The 24,777-nt window shown below is 37.6% G+C and overlaps 1 protein-coding gene across 2 annotated transcripts in view; it reads left to right on the forward strand.

Annotated features, from left to right (window-relative positions):
- TNKS (tankyrase) overlaps positions 1 to 24,777 on the forward strand; it is a 213,598-nt gene that overhangs the window by 100,200 nt on the left and 88,621 nt on the right. For both annotated transcript variants that reach the window (XM_008274070.4, XM_051832511.2), the window contains 2 exons: positions 17,147 to 17,183; positions 17,935 to 18,010. In XM_008274070.4, coding sequence (XP_008272292.3) covers positions 17,147 to 17,183; positions 17,935 to 18,010 — 113 coding nt within the window. The remainder of the gene's footprint in view (positions 1 to 17,146; positions 17,184 to 17,934; positions 18,011 to 24,777) is intronic.

Raw genomic sequence — 24,777 nt, forward strand, 5'->3', positions numbered from 1 at the left:
ATTCAGTTAAAGATCTTATGATGGATGCCTTTTCTTGGGTTGTCTGGGTAGGCTCACTATAATTGTCGCTCCCCGTCTTCGTGGAGGAACGACACAGGACCCTGCGCTGTTCTTTTGTCTGCTCGGCCCTCCCCGGGTTTGTTGCTGGTTCTTCCCGGGTTGGCTACCGACCCTTCCACCTCCGTGGAAGGGCGGTTCCCCCTGGCCACTTTCCCCACTTCCGCGGGGGAGCGGCACACTGCCGGCCGGCTCTCTTGGGGGCTGCACAGGTGTTCCTTCAGATAGATGTTCCCCTTAGATGTTCCTGGTGCATGTTGTCTCTCTCCTCCTTTATAGTCCTCTTCCGCCAATCCCAACTCTGCTACCCACACGCCGAGTACGCTGCTCTCCTCCAATCAGGAGCAGGTCCTACAGTTTATTGGTTGAACTGGAGGCAGCTGTGTAGAAGCTGTTTCTCCCTTCTCAGCGCCATATTGTGGGAGAGCAGATGCATAGAATAAGTCTTAATTCCAGTAACTTAGTCTAGTCCGGGTTGCTCCCCACAGTAATCACAAGGATCCTTAAAAGAATGATGAAGGAGGGCCAGAATCACAGAAGATGGGTTGACGGAACCAAGAGGTCATACTGCTGACAGCTACAAGCCAAAAATGTCAACACTGTCAGAAGCTTAGCAGGCAGGAAGATGGATTCTCTCCTAGAGCCTGTGGAAGGAACAGAGCCCTGCTGCAGGCAGCCAAATGAAGAGGCTCCTGGAGCAAGGCTCATGGGAAGGGCAGAGAGCTTTCACAGTCTCTCCTGGCATCCTGCTTTCCCAGCACCTCCCTGTGTTCAGCAGACTGGAAACTGTGCAGACTTGCCCTTGCAGGTTTTTGTGGAGGCTTCATTATGGCTAAATGAAGGATGCATGATTCAGATCTGTCTCTCTGATGAGGAGTCTGAAGAAAGCTTTATGGATCAGTTAGGAAAAGCTGGGATGCACAAACACTGGCAAGGCAAGTTCTGATTGGAGGGACTTGGAACCAGCCCATTTGGATAAAGTTTAGTAAGATGGGCTCCAATATCACATTTCCCTATTCAGTGGACCCCTTGCTTCTGAGGGTTCCAGCATTTTCGTTCTGGTCCTGCTCTAGTGCAGGGGTGGGGAACATACAACCCGTAAATTCCTTTGGTTCGGCCCTGCCAAGGTAACCACACATGAAACCCATTGAATGTATGGCAGTTTTTAAGTTGGTAACGTTGGCCCTTGAAGGATGTAGTAAATACCCAAACAGCCTTTGGCAGAAAGCAAGGCTCCCACCCCTGCCAGAGTCTTTGGTTCTGCAGGTTAGGGTTTTGTTTTTTTATTCTTCCACATGTGCCTAGGTTGAGTGAGTTGCAGTTTTAGGCTCTGTGCCTGTGCTGCTAAGTCTTCAGCAGCTCTTCTAAGACAACAGGAACATTAAAAATATGATCAGATACATTGTTAAATCCTAAGCTGAGGAAATTTGGGAAAAGCAATGAATATAACAAGTAGTTTTGAGTTCCAGGGGAAGCTGGTAAAGAGGGTAGGAGGCAGTCTGACATCAGTTCTAGCTTTGCAGATTCCCTGTGAGCTCTCTCCCTGAGCAGTCCATTATTGGATAGTGGAAATGGTTAGAAATATTTCTCCCGAGTGTTAAGCCAAGTGCAGTAACTTCTTTTGAAACAACACTGTATAAGGCTCAATATCTTTCCTTTGGAGAGGCCTCTCTGAAATACTTACAGTTATAGTCCAGATCCTTCTACAATCACCACCTCAGTCTTTTATGCTCTTGACTAAGTATCCTCCCTCCTTTTTGCTTTAAAGTCTACCAGTAAAGCCTAAGTTTCCATTTGCTTTCTTATAATTTTTCATATTGATTAATTGAGCTCCCTGCCACACTAGATTTATACTTGATTCAGAATAGTTTTATCAGGGCTAGCCTTAAGTCAACTTTTAGTCTTTTTTCACTTATATATCTGAACATTTTCTTTTGTAGGGTCAGGAGGACTCTAAATAGAAGGACATTGCGTTCTTTCTTATTAAACATTCCTCATGTTGTTCCTTAACGCCCATCACCAATTGTCTGAGATTCATCTTTCTATACCCTAAGCTCAGTTTCTCAAGACCAGATTTGGGCCAGTTTCTATTTTTCATATTTCCACTTCTTTTAAAAGAAGTGATGAGTTTACCATTTCTTTTGGTCCCTTGCCCAGGACTTCAGAGTCTCTAGGAATGGTCCATATGTCTTTTGGAAAAGTTGTTCATCTCTGCAAGATTCAGCAAAAGTGATTAATAAATAGTATGTTGACACATTACCCAAGCATACTGTTAGTCACTTCATGGCATATACATTTAAGGGAGGTAGGCTTTAAGAATCTTTATGCTGCCCCTTTAAGAATCATTACTCACCACCACTGGTCTCTTTCTCTGGATACTGTAGCATGTTGCAGTTATGATTGAATGCTTCATACCTGTGAATTGCACGCGTCCTTAAATCCCATAGATTAACTACTAACAACAACCTCGGTTTTGCATTTTTCTGGTCAGACTTCTGAATCTCCAGCCTTCTCAGAGCCTGTGTTCCTCAAGGACTTTTTAAACTGGGTTCTTGCCACCTCCCTAACCTCATTTCTGTCTCTTCTTTATTCTCCTTCTTCACTCTTACTTCTCTCTCCTCCTCTACCTCCCGTTTGTTCTTTCTCCTACCCACCACTCCAGCTCCCATCAAATAGAGGTTCAAAATCGTGCTCTGAATCTCTGAAGTTCCTCTTACCTCAGAGAGCCCTACGATCTCTGAGCGAATTTGCTACTACCATAGTAACAGTTTTTACTATTTACTGAGTACACCTGCTTACTGTGATCTTCCAGCTCTAGGTGGTTTTAAATGTGCAGTGTCCAATAGCATTCACAGAGAAATGGTTCCAGTGAAAGAATATTTTGGATATAGTAGGTTAAGTAAAATGTGTTCTTAGAGTTAATTTTCCTGTTTCTTTGCCTTTTTAAATGATTATTAAAAAGTTTAAAATTACACCTGTGGGGCTGGTGTTGTGGTGCAGCAGGTTAAGCTTCAGCATCCCATGAGTGCTGGTTTAAGTCCTGGCGGCTTCACTTCTGACCCAGCTTCTTGCTAATGCACCTGGGAAAGCAGCAGCAGATGTCCCAAGTGCGTGAGTCCTTGGCTTCTGGTCATTTAGGCCATTTGTGGAGCGAACCAGCTGATGGAAGATCTCTGCCCCATCTCTGTGTTTCAAATAGAATAAAATTACATATGTGCATATCATTAAGGAGCCATTTTGTGTGCATACAAACATCCCTGTAGGAACAGAGACCATGGCTCTGTTAATGCACTGGCTGATGGAGGTTCATGATAATTGACGGCATTGTCACAAAAAGTTAAATTATTGTGAATGCATAAAAGTGTGCAATATATTTCAGAAAGAAACTCCACCAACAACTGAGACATTAAAATGCTAAATTAGCAGTTTTGTTGAAAATTTTTCCAAGTGTTAATTTTTATAGTAGCAGTATTTCAGTTAATACTAGTGATAATTTTGATATGAGGGTACTTGATAAATTTATGAGAGGAAAACAGGTCCATCAAAGAATAGAAATGCCCAAATAATCAAAAACGCCTTACTTCAGATATTTCTCTTAAAGCGTTCATGTCAAGTATTGTAGATATATTAAAATAGTTACTTCAAAAACTGTTCATTTTTGTTTAAACCATTCAAGAAATTGTTTTGCTTGTGGTACCTGTAATCTGAGAGCTCTGGAGATATGTGAACACAGCATACTGTGATTTATAGGAACCATACTGTCCCTGTGGGAAAATAAATGACTTTCCTGCAGTCCTTGCCCTTAGCAGGAAGCGTAGCCCCTAAGTGCATTAGCTATGGAGAGCCTGAAGTTTTGTGAGACCCCTATTTCAGGATGGTCAGATCTGTTTCTTGTGACAGGTATTGTACAATCCTAAGAAGCTGCAGGCTAATGCAGAAGTACGTGTCACTACATGTACTTGAATGATGTAAGAACTATTGTCATTCTGATTTTATATGTGATTTCATTTTATTCTTTATAAATTCTTTTTTATTAAATATGTTGGCACAGTTGATTTTTTAAAAGATTTATTTATTTATTTGAAAGGTAGAGTTATAGAAAGGCAGAGAGAGAGAGAGAATCTTCCATCTGCTGGTTCACTCCCTAAATGGTCACAACGGCCAGAGCTGGGCAAATCAGAAGCCAGCAGCCAGGAGCTTCTACTAGAAGGGTCTCCCATGCCGGTCCATAGGCCCCAAATCTCCACTGCTTTCCCAGGCCATTGCAGAGAGCTGGATCAGAAGTGGAGTAGCCAGGTCTTAAACCAGCATCCATATGGGATACCTGCACTGCAGGCGGCAGCTGCACCCACTGCATCACAGCGCCAGACCCTATGTTTTTGGTTTGTAAAACATCTCAAAGATATGGTGACTTTGCAATTTTTGTTTTCTCAAGACACATCAGTTGTCATTTACTGCTTTAACTACACGTGCTTCATTTCTTTTTTTTTCATTATGTTTTCTCAAAAGCATTTCTGAATCTCCTGTTTAAGGTTAGAAGTAATTTGTCTTCAGTGAAGCCTGATTAATGTATTAGCCTAGGTATAATCTTTCTCATTTAAGCACTTTTTGTAATGCTATTCATGTGTTAGTTCTTTGCATCACACCATTTCTTTGTTCATTTAACAAATATACGTTCACAATCTACAATATGCTAAGCACAATACAATGGTAATACCATAAACCTTAAATCTGTAGGAGCAAAAGTTGTGGAATTAGAGCTTGCACACAAAGAATGGCATCAAACTCATAGCAAATCTTCCGCATGTAGCAGGCTGTGGTGCACAGCTGCTGCAAATGGAAGTGGTGTGCCTCCTGTGGGAACAGCACCTATCAGGTGGGTCAGAGGAAATGGTTGCAAGCCATTTTTAGGAGATAACAGCTAAGCACTGGATTTTTAAAGGTCTTAGGGACTGATATTTGGGGGATAGCTGTGCATCTCTGTATATTTCTATGTAAAAAGATATAGAAAAGAGATACTAACCGTTTTTGAGTCTTGTACTGTTTTAAGAATTCTGAGACCCAGTTTCTAGGGAGAAATTACTTCACACATTTTGACATCAATTTGAAATTTTGCCTGCATTTGTAGGATGTTTACAGATTTGTTGAATTCCGTGAAGTTATCAGAGGATAAGAACCTCTGTCACACTCAATGATTATAAAGTTTTAAACTTACAAGTTAGTTGCCTAAAATTTTAAAACTATATAGTGGCAAAACTAGGAACTTTAAAATTGGAATGATAATGGGAATGATTTTTGAAATCCATGCATAGTTTCACACACATAGTACACATTTTCACGAACATTTTGAAGAACCCTTGTATCTTGGATTTCAGTTTTTTTTTTTTTTGCACTGCAATAAATGTAATTTTAATTTCATTGACCATAAACTTTGTGAACAACCTCGTATAAGCCTAACTGCATTTTGGAGCAGATTTTTTTTTTTTTTTTTTTTTTTTTTTAGCAGAGAAAATACCTGTATTCTTCGATGTGTTAGTTTGGACACATACATTTATCTTTTTTTTTTCTTTTTTTTTTAACTTTTATTTAATAAATATAAATTTCCAAAGTACAACTTTTGGATTACAGTGGCTTTTTCCCCCCATAACTTCCCTCCCATCTTCCGCTCCCTCTCCCATCCCATTCACATCAAGATTCATTTTTTTTTTTTTTTTTGACAGGCAGAGTGGACAGTGAGAGAGAAAGAGACAGAGAGAAAGGTCTTTCTTTTCCGTTGGTTCACTCCCCAATGGCCGCTGCGGCTGGCCAATCCGAAGCCAGGAGCCAGATGTTTCTTCTGGTCTCCCATGCAGGTGCAGGGCCCAAGGACCTGGGCCATCCTCCACTGCCCTCCCAGGCCACAGCAGAGAGCTGGACAGGAAAAGGAGCAACTGGGACAGAATCCGGTGCCCTGACTGGGACTAGAACCCATGGTGCCAGTGCCACAGGTGGAGGATTAGCATATTGAGCCACGGCGCCGGCCTAAGATTCATTTTCAATTATCTTTATATACAGAGGATCAATTTAGCATATACTAAGTAAAGATTTCAACCATTTGCACCCACACAGAAACACAAAGTGTAAAGTACTGTTTGAGTACTAGTTATACTGTTAATTCACATAGTACAACACATTAAGGACAGAGATCCTACATGGGGAGTAAGTGCACAGTGACGCCTATTGTTGACTTAACAATTGACACTCTTGTTTATGGCATCAGTAATTTCCCTAGGCTCTTGTCATGAGTTGCCAAGGCTATGGAAGCCTTTTGAGTTGGCCAACTCTGATCTTATTTAGACAAGGTCATAGTCAAAGTGGAAGTTCTCTCCTCCCTTCAGAGAAAGGTACCTCCTTCTTTGATGGCCCGTTCTTTCTGCTGGGATCTCACTCACAGAGATCTTTCATTTAGGTGGGGTTTTTTTTGTTTGTTTTTGTTTTTGTTTTTAACCACAGTGTCTTGGCTTTCCATGCCTAAAATACTCTCATGGGCTTTTTAGCTAGATCCTTAAGGGCTGGTTCTGAGGCCAGAGTGCTGTTTAGGACATCTGCCTTTCTATGAATCTGCTGTGTATCCCGCTTCCCATGTTGGATCATTCTCTTGGAGCAGAATTTTAACAAGTGGAAAAGGATTGGAGGTTAGATACTTAGCATGAACAAAGAAAATCAGGAAGATGCAAGGTATATTTGGGGGAAAGTGTAGAGTTTTTATGTTGGGAAGTTGAGATGGAATGGAGAATATTGAGTAATAAATTTAAAAAATAAAAACCTTTAAGAATATTTTGAACATCAGGTTGTAGAATTAAACATTATTTTGTAAGGCATAGGAATAGGGGGCTGTAAATTTATTGTTTTCTTTCTTACTATTGAGGAGGGGAGTACATTAAATAAAGCAGAAAAACATATTAGCTCTGAATTAAGAGCTGAGACATTAAGGATCATTTGCAAAACTCTTGGAGGAGGATGGTGAGAAGAAAAAGTGCTTAAATAAATGGTGGCAATAAGAATGGAAAGAATTTCAAGCAAAGGGAAGGCATTAAATGGATCACAATGTAATAGAGCTTGCAACTTTGATGGATTAGCTTAATGTGTGACTAAGAATATCATGTCACATAGCCGAAAATTAATGATAAAACTGAAAATAATTTGATTAATACTTTGTCCAGTAATCTTTCTGGACATAATCTCTTTTTTTAAGTAAAGATTCACCCATTCATCTGAAAGTCAGTTACACAGAGGGAGAAGGAGAGGCAGAGAGAGAGAGAGAGAGAGAGAGAGAGAGAGAGAGAGATCTTCCATCCACTGGTTCACTCTCCGGTTGGCCACATGGCCAGAGCTGCACCGATCCAAAGCCAGGAGCCAGGAGCTTCCTTTGGGTCTCCCATGTGGGTGCAGGGGTCCAAGGACTTGGGCCATCTTCTGCAGCTTTCCCAGACCGTAGCAGAGAGCTGTGTCGGAAGTGTAGCAGCCAGGACTCGAACTGGCGCCCATATGGGATGCTGACACTGCAGGCAGTGGTTTTACCCAGTATGCTACAGCACCGGCCCCTGAACATAATCCTTTTTTTTAAAAAAAAATTATTTTCTTTGAAAGAGATAGAGAAGGAGAGAGAGAAAGAATCTTGCATGTGCTTGTTCACGCCCCATATAGCTGCCAACAGCTAGCACTGGGCCAGGCTGAAGCCAGGAGCTTTATCTAGGTCTCCCATGTCGGTGGCAGGGGCCCCTCCTCCACTACTTTCCAAGACCATTAGCAGGGAGCTGGATAGGAAGTGGAGTAACCAGTACTTGAAGGATGCCAACATGGTGGCAGCTTACCCTCTATGTCACAATGCTGGCCCCTCTGAACATAATCCTAAGAGCAATCACTTTGTTGATTCTGCTTGTACTTAATGGATTTATTTCCCCCAGTTCAGACTTCTTTAGGATAACCATTTAAATAGTGTAGCTAGTTTATTGAACCATTACTTTAGTTATTGAAATTGAACAATCTTTAATTCTTGTATAGCCAGTTGCAGCACAGATAGTGAGCATTCACAATTTAGCTAGGAGGAATTTCAGGCTTGTTAAAGAAAATAATATTGAAAGAAGCAGTTTTAGAGAATATTGTTTCTTGAAAGACTATAAAGACAGCTGTTAGATATAATATCTAGAAAGTCAATTTGCTCCTTTGCTGAGCATAGTTAGCTTCAAAAAATATCCACTAGAAAAGAAAAAGAACTTTAATATATTTACTTAACCATTCTCATATTATAAATTTAACATCATGGGCTATTGTATTATTATTATTGCTTTTGATTTGAAATTTTTTTTACTATGATCTTTTCATAGTTTGTTCAGTTGAGAAGATGTTTGAGGGTTTTTTTTTATGACTGCGGATATGGAGGAAAGGTTTTCTGAGTAAACAAAGGGATATATTTGTGTGTTTTTGAAAATTTGCTTTGTGGTACTTTGCTTTAGGAAATAGTTTCAAGTCTATGTGCAAGTCAGAATACTTTATGGAACTAATGGAACGAGGAGACGTTCAATTTCAGATAATCCTAAAATTATATTATTGGGATACTTTCACCTATTTGCTGAGGACATGTAGCCCTGTATCAACAATATATTTTAATTTTCCTCTATGAACTATATTTAACCCATCATTTGGTATTCATTTTATTGTCTAGTTCCTCTTTGTTTTAAATACTTAGCAAAATAGGGCTGCAACAATTCTATCCAAACCATAAATAGATCATTTTAATTAATAATAATGAAATTTGAGTCACTGATCCTTTCCTTTTGTGTATGCTGATATAAATTTATCTGCCTATTACTTCTTAAAATGTCAAAATTAGATTTATGTAATTTTCGGTGCTTGTTATTATCTTTTTGATAGATGACCATTCAGAATTTTCTTGTTCCTTTTATTTTATTTTTTAGAAAGCTGCTTAGATTAAGCTGTGATACACATTCCATCATGCACACAGCCTTGCTGTGATGCTCCAACACTAATGGTAACATTAACAAGTGTTCCCAGGATTGGCTTTTACTTTCAGCATAATCTATACTGTAGGATTTTCCCACAAGAACTGTTTGCCATCATTTCTTAACATATATGGAATGCCTGTGTGCCATGAACCAAAATCAGAAAATGCCATTTTCTTTGTTTTTTCATACAAACCACTAAGCAAGTGAGAAATGTAGAATTTTCAAAGATGTTCAAAGTAGGTCAGCTTAGGTGACCTAAGAGGCAAAGTTGGGATTTCCAGGTGTGATGTGTGTTAGTACTAACATTATTTCTCAGTAGTCAGTTTCTTTTTTGTTCTTATCCCATTCTATGGACCACATATTCATATTCCAGATTGGAGAATTTCTCATACTTTAAAAAAAAGACATGGTTTGGCAGTTTCTTCAAAGTTAAAGCAAATGCCTACACAACCTAGCATCTGTGTTGCTAGGTGTTTACCCCAGAGGAATGAGGTTGTATGTTCATACAAAATCCTGTCTGAATGTTTGTAGTAGGTTTATTCATAATCACCAGAAGCTGGAAACAACCTAGATGGCTAGCAACTGGTGAATGGGTAAGCAAATTGAGGAATATCCACATGATGGAATACTATATTACAATAAAAAGAATAAATGACTTATATGTCCAACAGCATGAATGAACCTCAGAAACATTTGTACTATGAAAAGAAGCCAGACTCCAAAGTTTATGTATTCCATTCCTATGATATTCTCTAAAATAAATTTGTAGGAGAAGGTGTGGACATTTGGCACAGTAATTAGGCTGCCACTTGAGCTATCTCATTCAGGATTGGAGTGCCCTGTTCAAGCCCCTGCTGCTCCATTTCTGATCCAGCTTCCTACTAATGCACACACTGGGAGGGAGCAGATGATGGCTCAAGCACTTCTCTGCCACCCTCTTGAGAAATCCAGATTGAGTTCCTGGCTCCCGGCTCCTACATGGATGTGGCAGGTATTTGGGGAATGAACCAAAGGATGGAAGAACTACCTCTGTCTTTCTCTCTCTCTTTGTGTCTCCAATTTTATTGAGAATTATAGAAATAGAAGTCAGATCAGTGGTTGTCACAGAATGGGACAAGGACAGAAGATTAATTTCAGAGGGGCTAGAGGAAACTTTTTGTGGTGATTGAAATGTTTTGTATCTTGAGGATGTTGTTCACACAACTTTATACGTTTGTCAGAATTCACAGAATCAAACGTCTAAAATAGGTGATTTAAGAAAAGACACAGTACATCCACCCTATATTTCTTTTTCTTTTTCTTTTTCTTTTTTTTTTTTTTTTTTTTTTTTTTTGACAGGCAGAGTGGACAGTGAGAGAGAGAGACAGAGAGAAAGGTCTTCCTTTGCCGTTGGTTCACCCTCCAGTGGCCGCCGCGGCCGGTGAGCTGCGGCCGGCGCACCGCGCTGATCCAATGGCAGGAGCCAGGCACCTATCCTGGTCTCCCATGGGGTGCAGGGCCCAAGCACTTGGGCCATCCTCCACTGCCTTCCCGGGCCACAACAGAGAGCTGGCCTGGAAGAGGGGCAACCGGGACAGAATCCGGCGCCCCGACCAGGACTAGAACCTGGTGTGCTGGTGCCGCTAGGCAGAGGATTAGCCTGTTGAGCTGCGTCACCGGCCCCACCCTATATTTCAAAGTATCCCAATGGAGGATGTACCTTATAACAGTATTTTTGCTGAGAAACAAACGATAGCTATATACACTAAGTAGGTCAAGTTTTGCTGCCAAATGAATTTTTAGAACTTTTTGGATTTGGGATTTACGAATTAGGGAACATGAATTGACACTTAAAGTAAAAGGACCACTGATGTGGAACAAAACATAAAACTATTGCTAAACTGTTTTGAGTCAAATATAGAATTTACTTTTCCACACTACTTTTTTAGGAATAAACATTGTGATAACTAAAATATCAATATCCCACTTTTCCAGCCCTCAGCCATTGACACAGATAATTTGATGGCTTAAGTAATTATGGGCATTCTGAACTCTTAGACTCGGTACCTGGTGCCCTTAAACTATATTGCTTAGAATGAGAGTTCTTTCCTCCTTTCTCTCTCTCCCTTCCTTCTTTTTCATATATCGAAAAGTTTTTCCCTCTGCAGTATGGTCTAAAAGGCCATTTTCTTTTAAGTTATAGGCAAGTTTAGCAGAATGTCTCATTGGTTAACAACTGCCTAAGGAATGCCTTTCTTGGCTTTTAATATCCAACTTCAAAGAACATATATTTATCTCATAATGCAACTTTTCCTTGGTATGTATATATTTATGTCTCAATGTAATTACAGATATCCTTGGTATTCAGAGAGGATTGGTCCCAGAAACTAATCTCCCCCACAAATACCAAAATCAGTATTTTCTCAAATCTGTTATGTAAAATGATGTACTATTTGTTTATAACTTAGGTGTATCCTCCACTGTACTTTAAATTATCTCTAGATTATTTATAAAACCTAATACAATGTAAATATTATGCCGTTTTTTTAGAGAATAACAATAAGTCTGGTTTTCATCAAACTTTTAATTAAAAGATTATCAAAAGTTCATAACTATTAACCAAGTAGAGAGTTATAGCCTGCTAAAATTGCTTTGCCACTTACTCTAGAATTTCTGAGTATTGCTTCTTGTAACAGTTTCTTAGACATTATTTTTTACAGAAAATTTTATGTTTTCTCTTAATACCTATTTAGAGCAACTTTAAAAGCATCTCAGAAAAATTTCTGACCTATCCTGAGAACCCAATACAAGGTGAAAATTTTAGAGCTGATCCATTAGAAATCATTTAAACCTTTCATTTTCCATATGAGAATAAAGTGAAGGCTCCCTATAGGATAAAGCAACTTGTCTAGGGCCACGCAGGTAAATCAGTGGCAGAGCTAGAGTTTAGTCCAAAGCTTCTACTGCTTAGTCCAGTATTTCCCCTGTGTATTATAGTGATGAAATGATTGTTCGGTTTTCAGTGTATGTGTGGGAGTTTGTATTATAGAATTTTGGCAGTGACTATTTTTGGAGTAAGAAATATATGAACAGTAGTTTATTAGGGTAAAAGATGAATTCTTAAATAGTAATTTAAAACACTATAAAGCTGCATAGTCCAGTGGAAGTTTCAACTATTTTTATGTTCTCTGCACTATCCATTATGACATACAGTAACTTCCTGTTCCTTTGTGCTGCCTGAAGTATGGCCGGTGTAACTGAGGAACAGAATACTATTTTTCACATGATTTTAATTTATTTAAATTTAAGTGGACACCTGAGGATGGTAATGCATGTGTTGGTCAGCATAGCTTTGGGATTGTGTTGGTGGTAAGCACAGTTGGTATTTAATGCTAGCTAATGTTAGCTAGTTAAAAGGTCACAATTGTAGGAGAAAATAAAAGGAGAGGATCTAGATCAGGAAAATAGGAATCTACCTCATAAAGTTCATGGAAAAAGGAATTAGAAGATAATGGTGTGCTCCATGCACTTGCTGAAGTACCCTGGTACTCTTTAAATCTAGAGTTGGAAGACCCCAAGCTATTCTGTGTTTAAAATGTGTATGGAGTATTTAGTCTGGCTGTGAGTCTAGGCTTAAATGATGGTATGCACTTTCAAGCTAATATCAGAAAGTGGGAAGATTTGATGGGATTTAAAAGTATGAAGAAGGCATTGAGAACTCTGATATCTTTGTAATTTTATCCCATTTGTTCTGAATATATTCATAAAAGACCCCAGGGGATAAAACTTCAAGTCTTCCTGGGACCCATATTTATATATAGTTGAATATCTGTCCGAAAATTACTCTCTGTGGAAAATCTAACTTACTGTGACTAGATCATTTCCCAGAGCCTTAGCTAGCTTTGTTCTAAGACTTCATAGCTGATTTTGAATTTTCAGATCTACTAATGAAAACACAATGAAATATGTCACCAAAATGCATATTTTCACATAGACTGTTTAGCTGTAAGAATCAATACATCTCTTAATTTTGCTTATACCTTAATGAGAAAATATTTGTATCAGAATTACCAATTCATGGCACTACTTAGCAATGAGCAACATAAGAGCTCTATAGTAACATGTGAGATTCTTCACTGGAGCTTTTACATCTCTCTTCCCTTGAGATATCTAATAAGTTAGAAATTAAAACGTGCTATGGGAAATGAAAAATGCATCGATCATTTGACTAGACCCAGAATGAGTCATCTTTGTTTCCTTGGCCCGGTATCCCTTGTTTACAAGTTCATAAGGAAGTACAAATGCTTTAAAGTAGTTCTGTTGAACATTTTTGGTTTGAACATTTTTATGGTTAGCTTGTTTAAAGCTAGTAACTGTCACTGTTCTAAAAATCATTTTATTACTGTTACTATTTTAATACTCCTTTCTTTTGCTTACATTGCTTCTTCCAAAACTCAAATTTTGCTCATTTGCGTTTATCTATTAGCCTAGTTCAGGACCTAGTAGATAGTGGATAATAACCAGTGAAACCTCAGACAGTTCGTTTAATATCTTGGCACCAGTTTCATTGACTGAAAATGAGTATGTTGTAGGTGACCCCCTAGGAGACCAATTCTGAAATTGGGGGTGAGGTGACAAGAAGAAAGGGTCACTTTCAAATCATGCCCCCACCCCCATTTCATATAATATGAGATGGTATTGATGGCATAACTTATACATGGTTTGGAAGTAAAGAACAGAAAGGTCAGAATTCTTTTCTGTCCTTTATTGCTTTAAGAATTTGTTACTTCATACTCGTGATCTTTCTGTGTTAATCCACTTCAACTAAACCAAATGACTAATTTTTACAAAATTAAGTCTACTTTGATCTTGTCAAATGCTGAAGATGGGTAACAGCTCCCTAAAATATTGAAACAGATAATTGCAGTAATTATGACTTTTGTTTATTGATTTAGGTTTTTTTCTGGGTTGTATTCAAAATTAATTTTGCCTTTACTGTCAGTGAAAGTGAGGCTGTTCTGACAATTCAAAGAAATACTAAGGACAGTTTTGTTTTTACCCTTTACTCAATAGCTTATGAATACATTAACTTGTGTGTTTGTATGTGGGTATCTTGACGTACAGCACAGCATTTCTTATTTGACTAATACAGACAGTTCACACTTGAGAAAATAAACTTCGTGGTTTCCTTATTTTTTTTAATCTCACTTTATTCCAATAAAAAAAATTTCAGACCATCTATTTTCTCCATTCTTGGCTGTTATTATCTTGACTATAATTGTCTAGTTTCCTTTCTAGCTGATCTATTGCTAGTCTTTATCTGGATGTTATTAAAGACTATAAATGCCCCATAGAGCACCATCGTCTCAGCCAGAATATTTTCAGATTCTCAGCTAAAATGAAATAGAACTGGTGGTTTGGCTGCTAAGTAAGTGGCTCCGATTTGCTGTCAGAATGTGTAACGGGTTCTAAATCCATTATGTTAGTTGTTCCTGTGAGGTAGCTTTTGAAAAAATAGCTTCAGCTGTTCATAGATTGTGGTCCTTGGGCACCAGATAGTGGCTGCTGGAATGTACTGCAGAAAAGCTGAGTGAAGCACTAGGATCTCATAACAGTAGGAAGTCATTTGTAATACCTGTGTCTGATTCCGTTGGATGCACTTAGAAGTTCTAAAGCTTTGCTTTATTATCAGCTTATCCAGGAAGGAATAACATTTTTGCAAAAATGTGCCTTTTGGTGAAAATGTCAATAAGCTATGCCTGAGAAGTTTCCATGGGTAGGATGATTTCAACTTTGAAGGGCCCAAATCACCACACTGTCATTGCCCAGCTTTTTAGAGTCATGCTTCACTCTGAGTTAAGTTTCAGTAGTAGCTGTTTTCAGTTCACAGTTTTAGTGCTTGTACTATATATCAAAGGAATTTATACTTATTCTAAAATATAAACCATGTCAGAATTTAGTGTTTCCTCCTCCTCCCCCACCACCTTTCTCCCCAGCAAAGGTTTCCTGGCATAGAATATGGAAGGAAATATTTTATGTAATCACAAAACTTACAGATCTTTAAATATACTTTGTTCCCCGCTTTGTCCAAATACTGGTGTTTTCTCAAAGCTGTTTCAAAACAAAGTGCCCACTTCTCAGACTCCTGTTAATCCTGTTTAGACTAGTTAGTAAACCTGCAATAGCTATTTCATAAGATTTTTTTCATACTTTAATTGTTTGTTTTCATGTTTGTTTCTTTGTTTTAATAGAATAACATTCCTTGAAGTCAGAAATGATAGTGTCTTTTGGTTTTGAATCTGACATATTCATAGGTCTTTTTAATAAATGTATAAAGGCAGGACTTTGGCTTTGAGCCTGATTAGCCAGAGAATATAATAATATAATGTTCACCCTTCAGTAGTGGAAGAATCTGAAATATAATTTATGGGAAATTGGAAAGACCAGCTCTAAGATCATGAAGTTGTACATTCTAGCTAACTGATACATGTTGTTGAATTTGTGACTTTATTGGTATACAAAATTGCCTTAGAGAAGAATAGGTGTTCTAGATTTTAACCAATCGTGATTCATGAGGCTTAAGTGTTGGAATATTGCTGGGTAAATATGGGTATACAAGGGAACTTCAAAAAGTATATGGAAAAATTGAGTTAAAATATGTTTATTTTGGTGCAAAAATGTTTGAAGTCTATGCATAGTTTATTCAAAATGTACATTGTCCTGAGCTTTTTGAATTCCCCTCATATGCATGGATTTTAAAAAAATTTTTGTACCAGCATAAGCCTATCTTTTAATTCTATTTTCCACTAAGTTTTTGAAGTACCATGGTAGAATTTAAATATTTGCCTGGTGGTACTGAGACGTCTTTATAGTATTTGTATCATGATAATATATTCTATAGGAAAATAGAAAGAAGATGGGAAGAAGTCTGTATTTGCAAACAAGATTTTGAAAAATACTTTGGGCTTATTTTATATTAGAATTGTAACTTTTTCATTTAATCTAAAATTTAATTTCCTAAATGGATACTTATCACTTGTTTTCATATAATGACTTGCTAAGACACTCTGCATAATTACTGCTTTAATGAGATAGCAAACTGAGTTGGTGTATTATAGCTGAATCATCGTCCTGGCTACTCTTTTTATTTATTGAATGAACAAGCACTGTATTATTAAAATTTCTTGCCAGAGAAACTTGCTTGCTAGATTTTTGAACTCCCTAAGAAATGTGTTAAGGGGGGTTTTTAAATTATATTTCCATCTTCAGTCCGATATATTTTTAAAATCCATTGTGAAAAAACAGAATGAGAGAAAATTTACCCATATCAAAATAGTTGAGTATCTTATTCTTAGGGACCCTAGAGTCCTTTTCAAACATATGTTTGAGATTTGTCATTTGTTTCAATTTGTAAGAAAAGTATAGAGATTGCGGCACGTTTGAATATTATTGCCATTTCAGAATATATCCAGTGTTTTGGTTTTGGAGCGCTGCCTCCAAGAGGTTCACAGCATTTGGTACGTAGTTCACGTATTTCCAGTCTACAGACCTTCCCTATCAGGCAAAGGCATCGTGGTTCTAATATTTGCATTTTCTATTGCTATAAAGCTCAACAATGGTAATTAATGTTTTTTCAAAAAAAAAAACTTTTCATATCATTACAAATAAAACTGAGTTTTTTGAAGCCTAGTAATTTGTACCTTTAAAGAGCCACATTATTTTGCTTTTGTCTCAGAATGTATTATGCTTCACAAGTATACTGTGACAGCCTGAATAGGGAAGGGGGGAGGGGACATTGTCTTCAACTGGCATGCTGCTATCAGAGAGAATGTGTTTCTGGACACGAGATTTAGCATTCATTGGTTGTCTGAAGAAAGCTATTTCATCTGAGGATTGGACAAGAAGCTGCGTCAATTTGCTGCCCGTCTCCAAGGCACTGGTGATGCTGCCTTCACAAGCTGGCTAACGTCACGGCTCCATCACCCAGCGGGGTGTGGACTCTCTTTTTCTGTTCTTCTCTATTTAATTCTCTATTTGCTGCCTACTGCATTTCTTAATCTGTCTTCTGCCAAATGCTAACAGCATGATATTTTGCAATCATCTAGGTGAATACAAGAAAGACGAACTCCTAGAAGCTGCTAGGTAAGTGATTCCATTCATTTTAAGTGAGTATAATGCATTTAAGGGAGAAAAAGGGGAGGGCAGGTGGAGGACTAAAAAATTATAACATGTTGTTGTCTTGCTTGGATTTTATGCAGTAATGAAGATAAGACCTTTATTAAATCCCTGAATATTCTGCAAGATTGGTATAGTGATAAAAATCTTTCAATATGGTGCTGATTGTGAGGTTAATTTTCTTTGGAACATTCCGTAAGGTACCTGCAAACCTTAGTTGCCCAGCATTTCAGAAGCTGTTCTTGGAGTGTTTAAATGCTTGTATCTTCATATCCTCTGAAGATTTCTCTAGCAAAGCTTGCGTGAGGGACATAAAGTAAATTTTAAAATCCTTGTTCATGTTTTTTTTGTTCTTGGTCATTTATGATTTAATGCATTAATTCTTAACAGGGTTTTGTGTGTATTTTTTAACTCCAGTGTTTTAGATCATTTTTCAGAATAAAGTTTGTTTGTAATTAAGAAGGTGACTTTGTGCAGATAAATAAAACAAATAAATAATGTAGAAAGCTACATTATCAAAGCTATACCACTAGATAGTGATTAACATGAATTAATTAGAAATATATTAGATTGAATATTGCAAGAGCTTCATTGTGATCCATGTGAAACAAAGTCAAAGCAGATATATTTTATTTTCCACTGCCTTGTGAAGAAAATCCATATATCTTCATTAGCAGCTCTATAAATTTGTGGAAATTGACTTACTACCTTTTTACAGGAGTGGTAATGAAGAAAAACTAATGGCTTTACTGACTCCTCTCAATGTGAATTGCCACGCAAGCGATGGGCGAAAGGTGAGTTGCTTAGAATATAATCTCTTCGAACAATTTGGATTTGCTTTGCAGTGAAATTTTTTTAACTTGGCATATACATGTATATAAATCCCTTTGTATATTCATGCATATATATGGCTCTATTTTTACTGTCATCTTTTCACTGTAAACGAAATGCTGTTATGTCTGTTATTGGCAGTAGTGACATCCACACAGAGCTGGTGAAGCATGGATCTTAAGTAAGGATTTTCTCTTAAATGTCAGACCCTGAAAGTTGTTTGTTACATAGAACTGCAGCCTTATTGGAACTAAAACTATAATAATATCCATTACTGTCTGTATGATAATGGGAATTGGGAATATTTGTTTATGTCCTACTTTCCAACCTTTGATGGAACATTTACATTTTTGATTTCTCATTAAGCTGAGAAAATGTTGTTAATGATTCTTTTAAATCTGTGTGACCACTTTGCTATTTATTAGATTTATTGGCTACATTGTTAATTAGAGTATCCAAAGTAGGAATAATAAAACAAGAATATTCTGCATTGATACACAGTTGTAAAAAATGTAAGCAAACCTAACATGTACAGCCAGCAGATTCATTATCTGTTTGTTATTCTTGCTGAATGTGATCTGAAATGCAGTCCTTTACAAGTCTTTGGTAATTAACCACGAAGTTTTGTACTGATTTTAACTAAAACACACTGAAAAACAAAGCACTTTGGTTAAAGTTCTTTTTTTTTTTTGAAGTGACAGTTAATTTTTTTAGTGGAAAGGGATTAATTTCATAGTTCAAAAACTTGAAATATTTTCAAATGTATGCTGCAAATATTGAGGAAATATTACCTAGTGCTTAATATTTAATGAATGAATTCTCTTGAAAGTATTTATAGTAAAAATATGAGAAATATTATGATGAATTGGTACTCTGTAGAAATAACAAACTATTTTGCTTTTAAAAAATCACTTTTCAGTGAGGTATAATTCTGTAGATCAAAATTGCTCCATTTTCCTTGAGTGCTCCCCTCCCAAATTCATTCTCCCTCATTCTCATAAAATCTAATAATGGTGGCACAAGGAATTGAATCCTTCAGAATACATGCTATTTGTTATTGTGGATGGCTTATATATTATATCACATGACTCAGTAAATATCCAGTTTCTCTGGATAATTTAGGGAAAGACTTCTACTCTCACGGAGGTTAAATTACATATATCCAACAATAAGCTAGCAAAGATTTACTTATTACTATTACTGACTTTTGGGAGGCATTTTGAAATAGTAATTGCTCATTTTTTCCTTCAGTTTTTAAGTTGCTGTATAGGGATTTTAACACTCCTGTGTATTCCTTGAGCTCTAGATCTTGTTCAAATCTTCTGAGTAGACGAAGTGCCTCCTCCACTATGCAGATAAGGGCTTTCGTGTCTCGTAAGTGTGGCTATGTTTCTTAGGCAGAACTCCTTGAGAGCCCACCCTGCTTCAATTTTCCATGGCCATTTCACTGCAGTTTCTGTAAAATTCCTACAGCAGGAGTCAATTTGCATCACAGCCTTACTGTCCCTCCCTTATCCTTGTACAATACTCTGACAGCCCCATTTCTAGTGTAGGAAATTATAATAATTAAGGAGCATGATTGCTGATACTTAGCAAATTATCTCTTTTCCTAGCTTCTTCCCCTACACAGTATATGGAATTCCTTCTTCTTCTCCCCAAAGGAGGACACACTTCCTTTTAGCTGGAGCCAATGTATTGCTCCTCCAGATTCCTATAATTTCTTTTCTCTATTGCTCTATGGCAATTGCCACCGAGTTCTTTAAATGATAATATTAATATTCATACATACATTTTTCTTCTGCTTCTCTGTTAGCTGCCTTTGTATTTTGTACAGGTCCAAACTCCACAGTTTGAATATGGCAGAAGCATGTGATACAGCTCTGTTGTTTTCTGATAAGTGTAATTTTATCATCTGAGTGCAAATATCATCTGTACTTATTGCCATTTCAAAAATTAAATTAGAAGTATACGAGTGGGAGATTTTGTGTTTTCTGTTATCATTACTAGTATAAGAATTATTCTATTTATCCTTGAGTAACTAACACATATGAGAACTCTGTTTTAATGTGTAGAATATTTTTAAGAATGTATCTCAAGCATTAAACTGGAGGATTCCTAACAAGTAAATAATTTTCTAAAATATGCTCTTATACTTTTTAAAAAAATTGGGTTTTGCAAAGCTAAATTAGATGGAAAAGAGAAATTAGGCGTAAGCATTTATTAGGTTTTACTGCTATGAATATAACATAGGAAATCTTTCACAATTGTCCATTTGTATGCAAAGTACAAATCAAATTTCATAATTTAAATTGAATAATATCCATATCTAGATATTATCCTTATTTATGGCATAGAATAATTCTTATTAAATGTACCAATTGCAATAAAGCTACAGGATAGTATATAGGATACTTCATAAGATATAGTTATATAGTATATAGGATGTTAGTGGAGATTGGGACGAGATCTCTTAGTTATAATAGCATCTTATGTTTTCTTGATGTTAAAAGCAAGAAAACAAATCTAGCAAATTTAGCCACTAAATTCCAAGCCTCTTTTTTTTTTTTTTTTAAAGATGTATTTATTTATTTGAAAGGCAGAGTTAAAGAGAGGCAGAGGCTGTGGGAAGGTGGTCTTCCATCTGCTCGTTCACTCCCCAAATGGCTCCAAGGGCAGGAGCTGGGCCAATTCAAAGCCAGGAACCAGGAGCTTCCTCCAGGTCTCCCATGAGGGGGCAGGGACCCAAGGACTTGGGCCATCTTCTACTGCTTTCCCAGGCCATAGCAGAGAGTTGCATCGGAAGTGGAGCAGCTGAGACTCAAACCAGTGCCCATATGGGATGCCGGCACTGCAGCTGGTGGCTTTACCTGTTATACCACAATGCTAGCCCCCCCAAGTCTCTGTCTTAATACATCTTTTCATCTAGAATTAGGGAGTCAGATGATATACTAATTAGAGGATAAGAGTACTTTTTCATGTATATTAGTTAATCAGGTATATAAAGTTTGATAGCCTGAATTTCATTTTTGAATATAATGTACAATCAAATCCTTTTTTGGAGGTTTTCTAAATGACTCTATTTATGTTTAACTGAGCCCACTCCTGTCTTGGTTTTTACTACAATTCCTGGTTTGTAAATTTAAAAAGCCTATGGGAAATGTTAATTTTAAAACATTTTTAGAAAAGAAATGTTCTTTTTACAGTGCTTTTACTAGGTGGAGAGTGATCCTGGAGGTATATGGGAATTTGAGACTTTAGTATTCCTTTTTGATGTCATGCATGTAATTATACCATGAGAATGTAAATTTTCAGTAGTCTCTATGTACTGTGACTTGATGATTATCTAATCAGATAATGTGTGAGTCCTTAATATTTTTATTTCCCCATGACATTTGTTTTTCTAACCTATAGAATTCTGAAAATAATGAAGTATCAATAATGTTTTACATCCATATAGGTTTTTATATAATTGTTGTTATGCTTTCATTTTTGTCAAGAAACAAAATTACAAAAAATTACTTAAAAATCATAATTGACTTTTTTGTTTGTAATTCTAAATTCAGGTAACACTTCATTCTATTTTATAAAATAGAATATGTGCTTTCTGTAAAACAGAATGAGTGTTCCAATGTGCTAAACAGAGGAGGTTAACTGTATAGACAAAAGGTGTGAGAAAGGAAAAAGCAGGTTGGTCATTTCAAAGTTACTTTCTTTGTAAAAGTTAAAAGTAGAGGGGGCTTTCTTATGCTGGGTATAGCTAACCTGCTTGGAGATTTGTCTTATTTTTCACTGTGTTGATATCTCAGAAGTCAGACAAGTAACTTAGTTTTGACTTCATGGCATGGTGCTGCAGCATGAATAACTCCATTTTGAATGAATCTGTTTGACCTAGTATAGGAGCTCAATCAAAAACAATGGCTTTAATGTCTTACACATACATCAGAATTAGAGCTTGGCCACTCTAGAAATTTCATTATTGTCTTTTCCTGAAAAGCAAAAGTAGAAAACATTTTAAAATATTTGTTCTAAATATTTATCCAATTCCATTTATGCTATAATGATTGCTATTTTAGAAACACAGAAGCATAAATATTATTCTTTTATTTCCTGCACATTGTAATTAACCATAATGCTCCACAGTTCCTTATTGGAGTAAAGTACAACCAGAACCTCAAAAGAGGTTGTCACCTTTCTAGAATTCTATTTTATTTTTTTGCTAAAGATTTCTTTTATTTATCTGAAAGGCAGAGTTACAGAGAGAAGGGAAGAGACAGAGATTTTCCATCTGCTGGTTCACTCCCCAGATGGCCATAACAGTTGGGGCTGAGCCATGCCAAAGTCAGGAGCCTGGAACTCCATTTGGGTCTCTCAGGTGGTTGTCAGGGTTCCAAATATTTGAGTCATCTTCTGCTGCCTTCCCAGGCACATTAGCAGGGAGTTGGATCAGAGGTGGAGCAGCTGGGACCCCAACCAGTGCTCCAGATATGGGATATGGGAGCCAGGGTCACAGGCAGTGGCCTAACTCACAGTGCCATGTTACTGGCATTCTAGAATTCTTTATTCTTATATTTTCAAACACAGGTTTCTTGACTTTAAATCTCTGGACTTAAATTCTGGGCTTGTTTGATATTTAAATTTAAGGTGGTAGTATTTCCTTGTTTCTCTGTGTTAATTTTCATGAGGACAGTTTTTTTAAAATAGACAAAAGTAAATATTTGAACTCATCTCAAGCTATCCTAACACCACCCTCAAGAATTCTCTTTGAGCCCTCCCTGTGTTATTCCCCTTTGCAGACTGTCTTTATCCCCTTCTAAAACAAATGTCTAAAGGTATGCCCTCCTTATTCATAAAAAAGTATACAGGATGAAGTTAGGAAGTTCATAGGCCTAAATGAGACTGTTTTATATATCACTGTGTATATCTACATAAATAGTGATATAGATATAGATATATAGTGATATATATGAGATATATATATATATCACCAGATATTGAAAATACTTTGTGCTTTTTTATAAAGTATCCAGTATAATTTCTGATATTTCAAGTTTCTTTCTTTTCTTTTTTTTTTTTTTTTTTTTTTTTTTTGACAGAGTGGACAGTGAGAGAGAGAGAGAAAGGCCTTCCTTTTCCGTTGGTTTGCGCCCCCAATGGCCTCTGCGGCCAGCACATCGCGCTGATCCGAAGCCAGGAGCCAGGTGCTTCCTCCTGGTCTCCCACACGGGTGCAGGGCCCAAGGACTTGGGCCATCCTCCACTGCCTTCCCGGGCCACAGTAGAGAGCTGGACTGGAAGAGGAGCAACCGGGACAGAATCTGGTGCCCCAACCGGGGCTAGAACCCGGGGTGCCAGCACTGCAGGCAGAGGATTAGCCTATTAAGCTGTAGCGCCAGCCCTCAAGTTTCTTACTGCTTTTATTCATTTGTTCAAACAGCACTCAGTGTCTATTATGTTCTGGTCACTGTGCTACATGTCATGGGAGATAAATAAATATGTGGTTAATGGTAGTGGTTTACAATGAGCTCTAAAATTGATAGAATGGGGGCCAGTGTGTGGCATAGTGGGTAAAACCATCACCTACACCACAGGCATCCCACATGGGTGCTGGTTAGAGTCCCAACTGCTTCACTTGTACCCATGTGGGAGACCCAGATAAAACTCCTGGCTCCTGGCATTGACCTGGCCCATCCTTGGCTGTTATAGCCATTTGGAGAGTGAACCAGTGGATGGAAGATCTCTCTCTCTGTAACTCTGTAGTAGAGAGAGGGGGGGAGAGATTGATCGTCCATCCTCTGGTTCACTCTCCAAATGGCTACAATGACTGGGACTAGCCACAGCGCCGGCCCCAGAAGGAGCTTGTTTTAATTTAAGAATAATTAACTGAAGGGTTTCTTTAAATGTTAGACTTCTACTGTGTAAATGTTTGCTTCCCTAAAATAGTTAATAATGACCAAAGCTCTAGAAACAGAAAGGAGTAAAGTCTGTAAAAACTATTTTTAAATTGAGATCAATCAAAAACAAAGTAGAATTTAGTATATCTCTAATACTGTATGACAAAACTGTGTTATAGATGTGAAATAGCAGTTAGGCTATAAGGACAAGTGTTGAGTTCTGTTCTTGACCCTCCTGCTTTCTAAGTGTGTGTGACTGTGGCTCTGGCATTTTGGACTTACTCTTTCACAAATGGGAGTAGTCATGCCCATCCACAAGGCATTTAAAGGGTTAAGGGAAATAATGTGATCCGTGTGCCCAGTACAGTTGTGGCACAGAGCAGAACCTCAGTAACTACTCCTTTGGTACCATTTTTGAAGCTTATAAATATATTTAAAATAGATACATACTGGGGCCGGCACTGTGGCGTAGCAGGTAAAGCCACCGCCTGCAGTGCCAGCATCCCATATGGGCGCCAGTTTGAGACCCGGCTGCTCCACTTCTGATGCAGTTCTCTGCTATGGCCTGGGAAAGCAGTGGAGGATGGCCTAAGCCCTTGGGCCCCCTACACCTGCATGGGAGACCTGGAGGAAGCTCCTGGCTCCTGGCTTCAGATCAGCACAGCTCCAGCTGTTGCGGCCAGTTGGGGAGTGAACCAGCAGATGGAGGACCTCTCACTGTAACTCTGGCTTTCAAAGTAAAATAAATAAATTTTTTTTTTAAAAAAGTATACATACTTTTGAGTATTCCAACATTCCCTACCTAGCCACTTAAATTGTCTTTATTATCTAAGCGCAGAC

Source organism: Oryctolagus cuniculus, chromosome 2 (assembly GCF_964237555.1).
Source record: "Oryctolagus cuniculus chromosome 2, mOryCun1.1, whole genome shotgun sequence".
Classification (NCBI taxonomy): domain Eukaryota; kingdom Metazoa; phylum Chordata; class Mammalia; order Lagomorpha; family Leporidae; genus Oryctolagus; species Oryctolagus cuniculus.